Below are 13,980 nucleotides of genomic sequence, written 5' to 3' on the forward strand. Positions count from 1 at the left end.
AAGAAAATAATCCCATTTACAACTGCATCAAAAAGAATGAAATACCTAGGAATAAATTTAACCAAGGAGGTGAAAGACCTGTGCTTGGAACTATAAGATACTGATGAAAGATATTGAAGAAGACACAAATAAATATAAAGATATTCCATGCTCATGGATTAGAAAAATTAATATTGTCCAAAATGTCTGTAACAATCAATGCAATCTACAGATTGTGTACAACCCCGTCAAATTTCCAACAGCATTTTTCACAGAAATAGGACAAATGATTCTAATTTTGTATGAAACTACATAAGACCCAGAAAAGACAAAGCAATCTTGAGAAAGAACAAAGCTGGAGGCATCATGCTCTCTCATTCCAAACTGTATTACAAAGCTATAGTAATCAAAACAGCATAATATTAGCATAAAAACAGATCAATAGAGATCAGGAGAAGAGAAGAGAAGAGAAGAGAAGAGAAGAGAAGAGAAGAGAAGAGAAGAGAAGAGAAGAGAAGAGGGAGCCCAGAAATAAACCTATATATATATAGTCAATTAATTTATGACAAAGGAGCTAAGAATATACAATGGAGAAAGAACAGTGTCTTCAATACATGGTATTGAAAACACCGGACAGCCACATGCAAATGAAGGAAACTGCACCCCCATCTTACACTACACACAAAAAATAACTCAAAATGGATTAAATACTTGAATGTAAGACCTGAAACCATAAAACTCCGAGAAGAAAACAAAGGTGGAAGCTCCTTGATATCAGCCTTGGGGAGGATATTTTGGATTTGAAGCCAAAAGCAAAAGCAACAAAAGCAAACATAAACAAGTGGGACGACATCACACTAAAAAGCTTTTGCACAGCAAAGAAAACCATCAACAAAATGAAAAGGCAAACTACCAAATGGGAGAAAATCTTTGCAAATTATGTATCTGATATCCAGTTAATATCCAAAATATATAAAGAAGTCCTACAACTCAATACCAAAAAAACCCAAACAATCCATTTAAAAATGGGCAGAAGATCTGAATAGTCATTTTTCTAAAGAAGACATCCAGATGGCCAACAGGTACATGAAAAGATGCTCAACATCACTCATCATCAGGGAAATGCAAACCAAAACCACAGTGAGATATCACCTCACACCTGTTGGGATGACTATATCAAAAGGACAAGCAATAACAAGTGTTGGCTAGCATGTGGAGAAAAGAGAACCCTTGGGCACTGTTGGGGGGAATGTAAACTAGTACAGCCTCTGTAGAAAATAGTATGAAGGTTCCACAAAAAATTAAAAACAGAAATACTGTATGATCCAGCAATTCCACTTCTGGGTTATCCAAAGAAAATGAGAACACATTGGAAGCCTGGGTGGTTCAGTCAGTTAAGCGTCTGCCTTCAGCTCAGGTCATGATCCCAGGGTCCTGAGATCGAGTCCTGCATTGGGCTCCTTGCTCAGTGGGGACTCTGCCTCTCCCCCTCCCCCTCCCCTGTCGCCCCTGCCAGTGCTCTGTCTCAAATAAATAAATAAAATCTTAAAAAAAAAAAGGAAATGAAAACACTAACTTGAAAAGATATATGCACCCCCATGTTTATTGAAGCATTATTGACAATAACCATGATGTGGAAGCAACCTAAGTATCCACTGACAGATGAACGGATAAAGAAAAGGTAGTATATATATGCAATGAAATATTACTCAGCCATAAAAAGGAAGAAAATCTTGCCATTTGCAATGACATGGCTGGGCCTTGAGGGCATTATGCTGAATGAAATGGGTCAGACAAAGAAAGGCAAATACCATATTATCTCATTGATTTGTGGGATCTAAAACAAACAAACAAGCAAACAAACAAACAAAAAACCCAAGCTCAGAACTACAGAGAACAGATTGGTGGTTGTCAGACGTGGGGTGGGGGGGCCTGAAGTGGGTGAAGGGAGCCAAAAGGTACAAACTTCTAGTTATAACTAAGTCATAGGGGTGTAATGTACAACATGGCAACTATAGTTAATAAAATAGTATTGCATTAGGGAGACAGTAAATGTAAAAGTTATAAGAAAAAATAATTTGTAACTACATATGGTGATTGATGTTAACTAGACTTATTGTTGTGATCATTTTGCAATACACACAAATACTAAATCATTATGCTGTACACCTGAAACTAATATGATGTTATATGTCAATTTGTTATATGTCATATGCCAATTTAATCTCAGTTAAAATGAAAAAAACAATGACACAACAGTGAAATTTACTGTTGATTCAAGTGTGATTCTTAATCCTCAGAGAAGGTAAGAAGGTCTGGGAGTTTGAGGGAGATGACTTTCTCTCCAACCAAAATTTATCCTACATGAAATATAACAGGACATAGGGGTGGTTGATTCCAATGGAATAGTCAACCCCAACTAAACAGCAGTTTAAGGGTGCTGTTTACAGCCAACCATCCTCGCACCAGACCTAAACAAGAAAGCTTGTCCCTATGTTGTTCCCCAGAGATGCCAGGTCGGCCTGTGCTTCTGCTCCCTGGCACACGGCTTCTACTGAGCTGTGCACTAAAGCTGGGATGCCGGGGTCTTCCACACACAGCTTTCACTTCCCTCCAGCAGCAAGGCATTCCATGAAAGGCCCAATTCAAGACTGAATATGACCACGGTCCATTAGCTGAGTGTCACATAGGAATGACGGTGCCAAGCATTGTTCTGGGAGCTTTACATACGTACGATTATTAGTTATTATCCCCACTGATGAGTGAGGCATGCAGGCATAGAGAGGGTAAGAAACTCTCTCAGAGCAGGCTGACCCCCAGGGCAGTCGGGACCCAGAGGCTAAGATCTTAACCACTATCACCTCTTTTTAATAGATATTGGGACTGTTTGAAACGGGGTTTAAACAACACTACTCTTTAGAATACTTGATGGATTATTTTTTTCTAAGAATGCAAAGTTAAGCTATTACTGTTTAGTCATGTGACTTTCAGAAAAACTTGTCTTATATAACTTTAAAGCAGTTCTTAGAAAATAGTGCAAGTAATGATGAAGGGAACAAAAAGCAAGGACTGATAAGGAAAGGAAAATTTCATTTTCTAATAAAATTGCTATTAAAATCTTTACCTGTGAAGTGAAACTTCACCGATTCTGGGAGACCTGAAATAGAAAAGAGAAAATCAATACACTGCTAAGCATTTTGGGGTCAGAAATAGATGGAGAACATACAAAATATGGGGCAGAGGTTAGAAAAGTAAAGGATGTTTTAATCTAAATTATTATGGTTTAAAGAAAGATCACCAGGTCTTTTGTTATGTTGAATTTAATGGTGCCAGCACTAATTTTAGGTAACAGCAAGAACAACAAAAACTGCAGAGTAGAATAATCTTATATCCCAGTAGTTAGAATGATTTATAATACATTCATTCAGATCCCATTTTATCAGTACATAAAATCCTACAAATTGGTGAATGTGGGTGATGTCGTATATCACTGACAAGGCTCTCTGGTGGGTCAATTCCATTGTAGAATTGAGTGATGCCTGGGACATTGATTTACACACTGTAACAATGTGAGAGATTTATCTCATGGCATTTATCCCATAGATTATACAGGACAGGACTCTGCTCTCTCTAAAAAGGCCCTAGGAACTTAGGCAAGTAGAATAGACACAGAAATAACTTCAACCATGGCTGACATGTTTTCTTTCCCTCTAATCCCAGGATATCCTGAGTTTCTTTGTAAAGTAGGTCTTTTAAAGTAGGGGTTAGAGAACCATGAACATTTTCATGGGCTATTAGTTACCCAGTTATCAAACACCGGGGATGCCCCTTAGAGAGGAGGCCTATACCCACATTTCGATATTTTCAAAGAAGAGTTAATCATTTTCTGAACAATTGCATATATATATATATATATATGCAATGGAAAACATTACTTTAAATGTTTTCTATAATTTAAAATGTAATTCTAAAATTATTTAACCCGTGTTCAGCTTACCATAAGAAATCACCAGCTGTTCTGTATGAATAAAGCTACTATATAAAAATAAGACTCCATATTAATCATGTTATGTGGTACATACATCTTAAAGATCATAAGGAAACAGGCTCCAAGATTTTTAGAATCATTCCAAATCATTCCAAATCCAGAAGTATTTAGGTGTAGGGACTTAAAACTCCTGCACTGGAGTCAGCAGCTTTGATTAGTGGGTCAAGGAGAGAGATAAGGGGTAGCAAAGATTAACTATCTGGCTTAGTGGAAGGGCATAAAATGGCTCGAATTAGAAATCCAGTTATTCGGGACGCCTGGGTGGCTCAGTTGGTTGAGTGTCTGCCTTCAGCTCAGGTCATAATCCCAGGGTCCTGGGATCGAGTCCCACATCAGACTCCCAGCTCAGCAGGGGAGCCTGTTTCTCCCTCTGCCTGACGCTCCCCCCTATTCATGCTCTCTCTCTCTCTGACAAATAAATAAATAAATAAAATCTTAAAAAAAAAAAAAAGAAATCCAGTTATTCTTTTCTTCAGTGTTCTCTTCCTTTAAAAAAGATGTCTTCTGTCAAATCCTGGCCCAAAACGTTGCCTGCATTCTCCATTCCTGCGTGGGACCTTCCCTGAGGTAGTGCGGGATGCTTCTCACTAGATTCCCCTCGCCCACAGCTCACCCACCCTGGCCTCCTCCTCAAATCCTCAAATCCACTCACATCACTGCAGTCAAAGAGTTCTTTATGAGAAGTCATCTCCCCAGATCTTAAAACCTCCACTGGGTTCCTATTGTTCTTGGGATAAAGACCCACATCCTGACAGGCTTACAGGGCCTCTGAGGTCTGGCCTTTATCTCTTCCTCCAGGCTCATCCCTATTCTGTTCAACCTTCTACATTCCAGACATAAACTTTTTTTTTAATCCCCAGAATGTCACGTTCTCTCCCTCCTCAGGGCCTCTGCCCATGGGCTGTGTGCCCTTCCTTGGGAAATGCTCTTCCAAGTACCCCAAGTATCCCAAGAGGCACATTTAGGCTGATTAGCATCTGCCCATCCTTCCACTGTCAATACCTCCCTGGGGCAGCCTCCACTGAACCCTTAGTCTCGGGCAGTCTTGTTACTTCTAATTCCACCACCGAACATTTTTCTTTCTCTCCAGAGTTCTTCTCTTAGTCTACAATTAAACACTCATTACTGGGATTATTTCTCAAACTCTGTCTCCATACCTAGATCCTAGAACAGGATGCATGCCTCTTTTTGTTCACCACTATAATCTCCAAGACCTCACTCAGTGGTAGCCACATAGGAGGCACAAAATAAAGTTTTATTGAAAGCATGCCTACACGCATGAATAAATGAAAAAAAAAAAAAAGATGAACTGAGCCCAAGCCACATATTGGCCACAAATCTCAGCGATTTTGAGCAGCTATAAGGCAATGTCACTAAACTGTCCAGAAGGACAACAGGAAGGGTCAGGGAGAACGGGCCATGAGGATCGCAAGAGAGCAGTCTGGGTGCAACAGAGAAGAGAGCATTACCAGCGAAGGAGAAGGCCATGATCTCCTGGAGGTGGGGAGCTGCAGGGGGAGGACGGTACATGATTTTGCCCTGGTTAATATCTTCCTGTGTGAAATACTGGATGGGAGAGTGAGGCTGGTCCCTGTGTTCAATGATTCCTGGGGAGGAAGAGACTCAGCATTAGCATCAGCGGTAATTCTGATCGTTGACTGAATGACTGGGGCCATAAACCTGCCTTTCCCACTGGTGGGAGTCTTCTAGCCTTCAAGAACAATTGCTCTCTGGTTTCTCTTACCATACCATTCTCCAGTCATTCAAGAAAAAGGCAAATCTGAAGCCCAAACAGACTTTAATAGCATCTTTTTAAAAATGTTTAATTGAATTATAGTTGACAGACAATACGATATTAGTTTCAGGTGTACAACTTTGTGATTTGATAATTGTACATGTTATGAAACGCTCCCCACGATAAGTATAGTTACCATCTGTCACCATACAAATTCATCACAATATTATTGACTATATTCGTTATGCTGTTTTGTTCATCCCTGTGACTTACTTATTCTATAACTGGAAGTTTGTACCTCTTAATCCCCTTCACCTATTTTGCCCATCCCCCTCCCTACCTCCCCTCTGGCACCTACCAGTTTATTCTTTGTATTTATGAGTCTGTTTTTGTGTGTTTGTTCATTTGTTTTATTTTTTAGAGTCACATATAAATGAAAGCATATGGTATTTGTCTTTCTCCGTCTGACTTATTTCACTTAGCATAATACCCTCCAGGTCCAATTCATATTGTCATGAATGGCAAGATTTCATTCTTTTATGGTTGAGTAACCATATATATATATATATATATACACCACATCTTCTTTATCCATTCATCTACTGATACACACTGAGGTGGCTTCCCTATCTTGGCTATTGTAAGTGATGCTGCAATAATTATAAGGGGTGCATATATTTTTTTGAATTACTGTTTTTGTGTTCTTTGGGTAAATACCCAGTTACTGGATCATACAGCAGTGCTATTTTTAATTTTTTTGAGAAACCTCCATACTGTTTTTCACAGTGACTGCACCAATTTATATTCCTGCCAACAGTGCACAAAGGTTCTCTTTTCCCCACATCCTTGTCGACACTTGTAATGTCTCCCCTTTTTGATACTAGCCATTCTGACTGGTGTGAGGTAATATCCCATTCTGGTTTTGATTTGTATTTCCCTGATGATTAGTGATGTTGAGCCTCTTTTCATGTGTGAAACCCAAATAGATTCTTGACTAGAAGTCACTGACTATAAGTGATAGTAAGACATAAACTATTACCCCTCATATAACTTAGACTAGGTGATTCTCCACAAGTCATAGACACTTTACCATAATTATGAGATTCTCTCAGTTGAGTTTAAGTTCAAAGGTCAAGGTTGCTGAGAAAATGACATTTATAATGAGGCTATAATGAGAGTTTTCTCAATTTACCCCTTTCCTTCAGAAACTCCTCAATCTCCGTGATAATCTTCGGCAACAGTAACATTGATCAGGATTTTTCTAAGAATTGGATTTGCAATTAAAACTCTGATTGTGATAAATGCGTCAGAGGTTGCAAATTTACTTATCATTTCTAAATTTTGTAGGTACAGAAATAACGCTCTGATCATCTTTCAAGTCCTATCAACTCTTTCAAAGAAGGACACCTGTGAGAGTTGTGTTGAACTAATTCAGGTTCTGCAGGGCTGAGAGACCTATGGCCATTCTCCTGAAGACGGCCCAGGCTGCTGGACAGAGAGAGCTCCACCTCCACCCCGGCAGTATATGAGGACGCCTCTTGCCGTGACTTAGATTTAGAAAAAGGGAAGGATGACTTTTTAGGTGTTTAATTTCTCTGGACTTTATCAAAAGGGTAATATAATTTAAGTTTTAGACATTTATTTCTCCTGGGGGATTTGATAATGTGAAAGGCTGACATCCAGGGCAGTGGTTGGTCTTGGGAGCAGAACTGTCTTAATAGAAGCTAATCTCTTTTCCATGCGGGACAGCCACACCTCTGTTAGGAATAGGCTTATTAGTTAACTACAGCCCAAAGTTCAGCCATCTAAAGGATGAAGACTGATGGCAGGGGCCCACCTCTCCTCTCTGCTGACTGTGGTTTCACATTTCCATTTCTCTCTCATGCAGGAGGAGCGACTTATCCAAAGGGGAAAGAAACGGAGTGTGTGGGGCTCAGCCTGTTCTGCACTCGGCTGGCAGAGCTCCTTGTCCTGAGTACTGGCTTATCCTCATTCCTGTCTGTTCACCTCTCATGACCTCCCCAGGGCAGGGCCTGCCCCTACAGACGGTGCTTGTGTCTGTCCAGTTCCACTTGTGCATGGGAGGGGCAGCTCAGTCCAGTGACTCAAGTCATCTGCACACCATATTCTCCAGCACAGCTCTGTCATACCAGAGCTGACACACTCATCGCCATCTGTCTGACCGCAGTGTCTCTCTCTCAAATGGTCCTGAATTCAGAACAGGGGAACAAAGGGTAGGAAGAATTGTTCCTCCTTAGATCTTCAACAAGTACGTCCAGAGCTTTGAAGATAGGTTAACAATTAGAAGACAATAGCATCACTCAAAAGATCGTGTACTGCAAGTCTTACCTTGATTTGGATGCAGAGGTAAAGTGATATTGTATATAATCTTTCCGCTTGGACTCTCAGAGTTTACAAAGGACAGGGAGTGAGGCTGAATCACAGTCAGGCCATCTTCCCGAGCCTAAATTTAAGGAGGAAGAAGAACAAACAGTGTGATGAAAACGAAAGCCAGAGGCAAAAACAAACCTTATTAAAAAGGAAAAAAAAAAACCACTTTGGGCTTTTAAATTAGTCACAGCAAAATTTTTTTCTGAAAGCTCAGAGGAAGGAGCTGGTCTCTTGCACTGCAGATTTGTGTTGGCCTTAAGAACCTCACAGGGTCATAGAATCTTCTTCCAGGTTTCTTGTACTCTCCTTCCCTCTGCCCTCTGCCCCCAGGTTTGTGTTGGCGCATACTGTGGGTATCCCAATCTGATCACTTTTCCCTAGGTGGAACTCGCAGCGGTACACATCTGAACACGAGCCATCACAGCTGGCTCTCCTATTGTTCTGATATTCACAGCTGGGCCGCTACCTTTCTGCTCCTCTGATTTAATGGGCTAAGGTTGTATCTGGTAAGATGCCCTCCCTAACCCTCCCAGTTTTGCTAAAGGGAACTGTGATGTTTTCAAAGGGCCAATGATGAACTCACCTGAAACACCAGAAGAGGCTCATCATTTGAATTCAGAGGTTTAAGAATTATTTATTAAAGCCCATAAAACTAGTCCATGTTTTCTTTGTCTCCATTGCACTATTCAAAAAGACTAGATATTGCTTTTCTCTTCTAGCCCTCAGTATATAATGAAGATATCAAGCAAAATCAAAACCACACTGAGATACCACCTTACACCAGTTAGAATGGCAAAAATAGACAAGGCAAGAAACAACAATTGTTGGAGAGGATGTGGAGAAAGGGGATCCCTCCTACATTGTTGGTGGGAATGCAAGTTGGTACAGCCACTCTGGAAAACCGTGTGGAGGTCCCTTAAAAAGTTAAAAATTGAGCTACCCTATGATCCAGCAGTTGCACTACTGGGTGTTTACCCCAAAGATACAGACGTAGTGAAGAGGAGGGCCATATGCACCCCAATGTTCATAGCAGCATTGTCCACAATACCTAAATCGTGGAAGGAGCCGAGATGCCCTTCAACAGATGACTGGATTAAGAAGTTGTGGTCCATATATACAATGGAATATTACTCAGCTATCAGAAAGAACGAATTCTCAACATTTGCTGCAACATGGACGGCACTGGAGGAGATAATGCTAAGTGAAATAAGTCAAGCAGAGAAAGACAATTATCATATGATTTCTCTCATCTATGGAACATAAGAACTAGGATGATCGGTAGGGGAAGAAAGGGATAAAGAAAGGGGGGTAATCAGAAGGGTGAATGAAACATGAGAGACTATGGACTATGAGAAACAAACTGAGGGCCTCAGAGGGGAGGGGGGTGGGGGAACGGTGATGGGTAGTAAGGAGGGTACATATGGCATGGTGCACTGGGTGTTATACGCAACTAATGAATCATCGAACTTTACATCGGAAACCGGGGATGTACTGTATGGTAACTAACATATAATAAAAAATCATTAAAAAAATAAATAAATAAAAAATAAAATAAAATAAATTAATCAAAAGGCCAATGTGTACATATATTTTACTGTCCATTCACTTGTCTATAGCCATAACCCACCAATAGTGCCAACACTCAAAGAGAGAGAGAGAGAAAGAGAGGGATTTCGAATCCCATGATCAGGCCTAACAGTGAGTTGGGGACAGCAGTAGAAACACAGAGTGGAGATGAGAAACGTAGTGTGAGCACGGGCCCCTTTCTTGGGTCACATATGCTGTTAACAGGACAGAACAAAAACATCCAGCTCATTGCAGGCTCTTCCTAACTGACCCCTGAAGGTTAGAGTTTGACATGTTCTCCTGCTCTTTGAAGCTCTTCTTTCAGAAGGAATTTCCCCATTTAGGAAAGGATTAAGTAGGGCTCAGTAATTCTCATGGAGGAGGGCGTGGTGTTCTTCCTTTTAACTGCGAAAAGATTGAAGGTTGCAGTTGCTTTGTAAGTGTCCTGAAGGCACACCGGTCCTGGGGAGAGGCAGCACTTGCAGGTTAGGACAACCCCCCTATAGGAAAGAGTCTATTTCAGGCCACTGCTCAGGGCTGGAATGTAATGAGTAAGGAAAATAAGAATTACAAATAGCAGCTGGTCTCTCACCCTAAAATAAAACAAGTAAGGACAACAAATTAGAAACCTATGCCCCGTGGAAGGTGTTTACAGCCTATGCATGTGCGCACACACCTATAAATGTGTACATGCGTGGGCACAGCCACATGGACAGAAAAGTGCAGACTCAGGCCACCTTTTCATCTCAAAGCCATCAGAGTATCTGAAGAAGAGTATTATGAGATCTTTTTGAAAATCTAGATGCCCCTGAAATAATAAAGCAGTAAGAAAAGGGAATGGACAGAGGAGCACGGATAAAGAAATATATGCCAGCCAAGATAACATATTTTATTATGGAATTTATTGACACTATTTCTCTACTAATAGAAATAGACACGAGGTAGAAAAAGTAAGGACTTGATTCCCTGAAGAAAGCAATATTGAGTCTGACATATATCAAAGTACAATCAATTTTAATATTGGCTATTTGGAATGTTCAATATTTATCAATTAAACATAGTAAGAAATGAAAGATTAAATTTCATAGAAATCATTACAGAAGACGCTTTTTTATTAAAATAACTGTCAACAAAAGAAGATTACAGAATAATGTTTCTCATAATACGATGTTACCTCTGAATATATCTGGAATCCAATTGCTTCTCCCCACAGCCATTACCACCAGCCTGCTGGGAGCCACAATCTCCCCTGATCACCAGGATGCCTCCCAACTGCTCTCCTGCCCACCTACAGTCTATTTCAGCACAACAGCCAGCCAGAAAAGATTTGACCTCTGTGGCTCAACACCGAGTAATGGCTCTCCATTTTTTCCAGAAAAAAAAAAAGTCCCTATCATGGCCCATGAGGACTTATAAGATCTGCCCCAACTCCCCCACCCCCCGGCTCCTTGCCCCCAACACACACATTTGTTACATCTGTGAATTTGAGATTGCCCTCACTTTCACTCAGTCTGCACCAGCCATATTGGCTTCTTTGCTGTTCCTTGAACATCTAAGCACACTCCCAACTCGATGTGTCTAAACACATGGTTCCCTGGGCCTGGAACACTTTTCCCTCAGGTATCTGCATGGCTCTCTCCCTCAACTCCTGCAAATCTTTCTTTAAACATCATTGTTTTAATAAAGCTCAGCTCATTTAAAACTACAATCTGGGTGGGTCTCTCCTGCTCCACCACCACATTTCTGATCCCCTTGACCTTGATCTACTTTTTGTTTTACCAAAATACTTTTCACTAACATGCAATATATGAGTTACTTATTAATTATGTATTGTCTATTCCCTCCTGCCCCACCAAGAGAATGGAAATTCCATGAGGATATGGATTTTTGTTTGTTCATGGCTGGATCCCAAGCACCTAGCAAAGGAAGTGCTCAATAAAAATTTATTGAGTGAATGCAAAATATCATTATGAAAAGATTAAGCTAAGAAGTAAAATAATGAAAGTACTTTTATAATAACTTAATTAAAAAATATTTTCCATCATCTCTCAATGTCATCTAAAGAGGCACAAACACTTCCACGTGTAAGCCTGAGCAAAGTGTGTGTGTAACTTAAATCTTTAGAATCCCGGGTCAGGATTTATAAACATTATCATTTCAGCCTCCATTAAAAGAAAGACCACTTTCACCTGTCGACTGTCATATTACCAAATCAGCAAAGCCCATGGTTGGCCTCAGAAATTAAACACTCACGAAAAATAAGAACATGAGATGAGCAAAAGGGGGTTCTACAAGAAATCATCTCACATAGTTTGGTTAGGACAACAAAATTAATTCACTTACATATTCATGTAGCAAATATTTAGTCAGAGCCTACTCTGGGCAAGGTACCAAGCAAAGAGCTGTGGGAGATGCGAGATGAATCAGATATAGACTCTTTCCTCAAGGATTTCCAATCTTCAGTAAGGGAAGTTTGTAAATAATTCCAATGTAGGAACTGCTAAGTAGTGTGAAAGGCTCAGATAAAGCACAGTAGAAATTCCAAGGACAAAGAAACATTTCCAGAAATTGCAGATAATAATTTTATTAGTGTTTGAAAGGTCTCAAGGAAAAAACATGGACACATAAGCCGGCAGCCATAAAACATATACAGCATGCCCAGACTTGAGTCTATAGGACAAAAGAGATCAGCTGTTCCAACTGAATCCCTGCTAACCCCAATAAGAGTGATTTTAAGAGGACTCTTGTTACAGCAATCACTCTGGAAACAAATGGAACTAGGAATGCTTATGTAAGGCCTTTCTCTCAAGTGTTGACCTTGGGCAACCCACCTCTGAGTACCACAACCATATGAAAAAGGAAGTAATAAATATTCTTTCACATTAAGAGATAAGTGAATTTATTTCCCCTTTGGGAGAAGAATTGGATATATGACATTCAAAATATGTGTGTGTGTGTGTGTGTGTGTATACCCATATGATTAATTTATTTGAATTTGAAGGTGATACAGTTTAGGGAATTATTAGCTATGTGAAAGTAGGTCTAAAATGATTCATTTAGTCAACAGATATTTACTAAGCAACTACTTTTATATGAGGCATTGTGTGAGATGCTGAGGAAGATACCAAGATTAATTAAAGATTTTGTCCTTAAGGATCTTCTAAATCAAATGGTGGATGATTACTTGGAAAACTGAGTTGATGTAAATCTATTAACTTATTTGCTGAATCTCACACTATGCTATCCTATTTATTGGCAAATATGCATGTTTACAGATCTCCTTGCCCAAATTTGATATGTCTCCTAAATGTATACATCTCACATGTTTATATATATCTTATAATATTATTCATATGTGTATACATCTTATACATGTATGCATGCACATAATTCTGATGGAACACTACAAACAAAATCATAAGATACCATTTAAAGGATCAGATTTGATGAAGAAGAACATTATAGAAAGGCCACAGAACAAATTTCCATTTAGGCAGGTATTTGTTTATGTTGCTTTTTACTCTATGCAATCTTCCGGGGGAATCTCAGGCCCGAGGATTAAACCACTACTTTCCACTAATGATTCTCCGAGGTTTATCTCCCACAGAGAATATCTACTGATCTTCTGCCAGCCCTTAATAGGCACACCTTTTACAAGTGCATCCCACTGAACTCATCATGTCTTCCACCTCTCCCCTCCCCCGGAGTCCCCATACATTCCCGATCTTAATGAATGGCATCTTTACATATTCAGAAACTGGGCTGTTTTACCCTCTCCCTATAACCAATTGACCACTATGGCTCTAAATATCTTTTAATCTCTCCCTGTTGTGTTTTTTTTTTTTAACTGTCTTAACCACTTCATACAGTACAGTAGTGTTAACTATATACACATCGTTGTGGAACAGATGTCTAGAACTTTTTCATCTTACAAAACTGAAACTCCACATCCACTGAACAAAACCAATTTCCCGTTTCCCTCTCCCTACCTCTACCTCCCCACCCCTGCAGGGGCAACTACCATTCCACTTTCTATTTCTAAAAGTTTTACTACTTTAGATAGCTCACATAGGTGGAATCATGCAAGATTTGCCCTTTTGTGACTGCCTTATTTCAATTAGGATAATGTCCTTAAGGTTCATAAATACTGTAGCATGGCAGGATTTCTTTCTTCTTTGAGACTGAATAATATTCCGCTGTTGTATATAACACGATTTCTTTATCTATGTATCTCCTGAAGGGCATTTAAGATGGTTCTGCC

The 13,980-nt window shown here is 39.8% G+C and overlaps 1 protein-coding gene across 1 annotated transcript in view; it reads right to left on the bottom strand.

Annotated features, from left to right (window-relative positions):
* FRAS1 (Fraser extracellular matrix complex subunit 1) overlaps positions 1-13,980 on the bottom strand; it is a 416,963-nt gene that overhangs the window by 112,758 nt on the left and 290,225 nt on the right. The window contains exons 33-35 of the mRNA XM_040625321.1: positions 8,112-8,226; positions 5,497-5,634; positions 3,104-3,136 (exon numbers count right to left, since the gene is read on the bottom strand). Of these exons, the coding sequence (XP_040481255.1) occupies positions 3,104-3,136; positions 5,497-5,634; positions 8,112-8,226 (286 nt within the window). The remainder of the gene's footprint in view (positions 1-3,103; positions 3,137-5,496; positions 5,635-8,111; positions 8,227-13,980) is intronic.

Source organism: Ursus maritimus, unplaced genomic scaffold, assembly GCF_017311325.1.
Source record: "Ursus maritimus isolate PB19 unplaced genomic scaffold, ASM1731132v1 scaffold_8, whole genome shotgun sequence".
Classification (NCBI taxonomy): domain Eukaryota; kingdom Metazoa; phylum Chordata; class Mammalia; order Carnivora; family Ursidae; genus Ursus; species Ursus maritimus.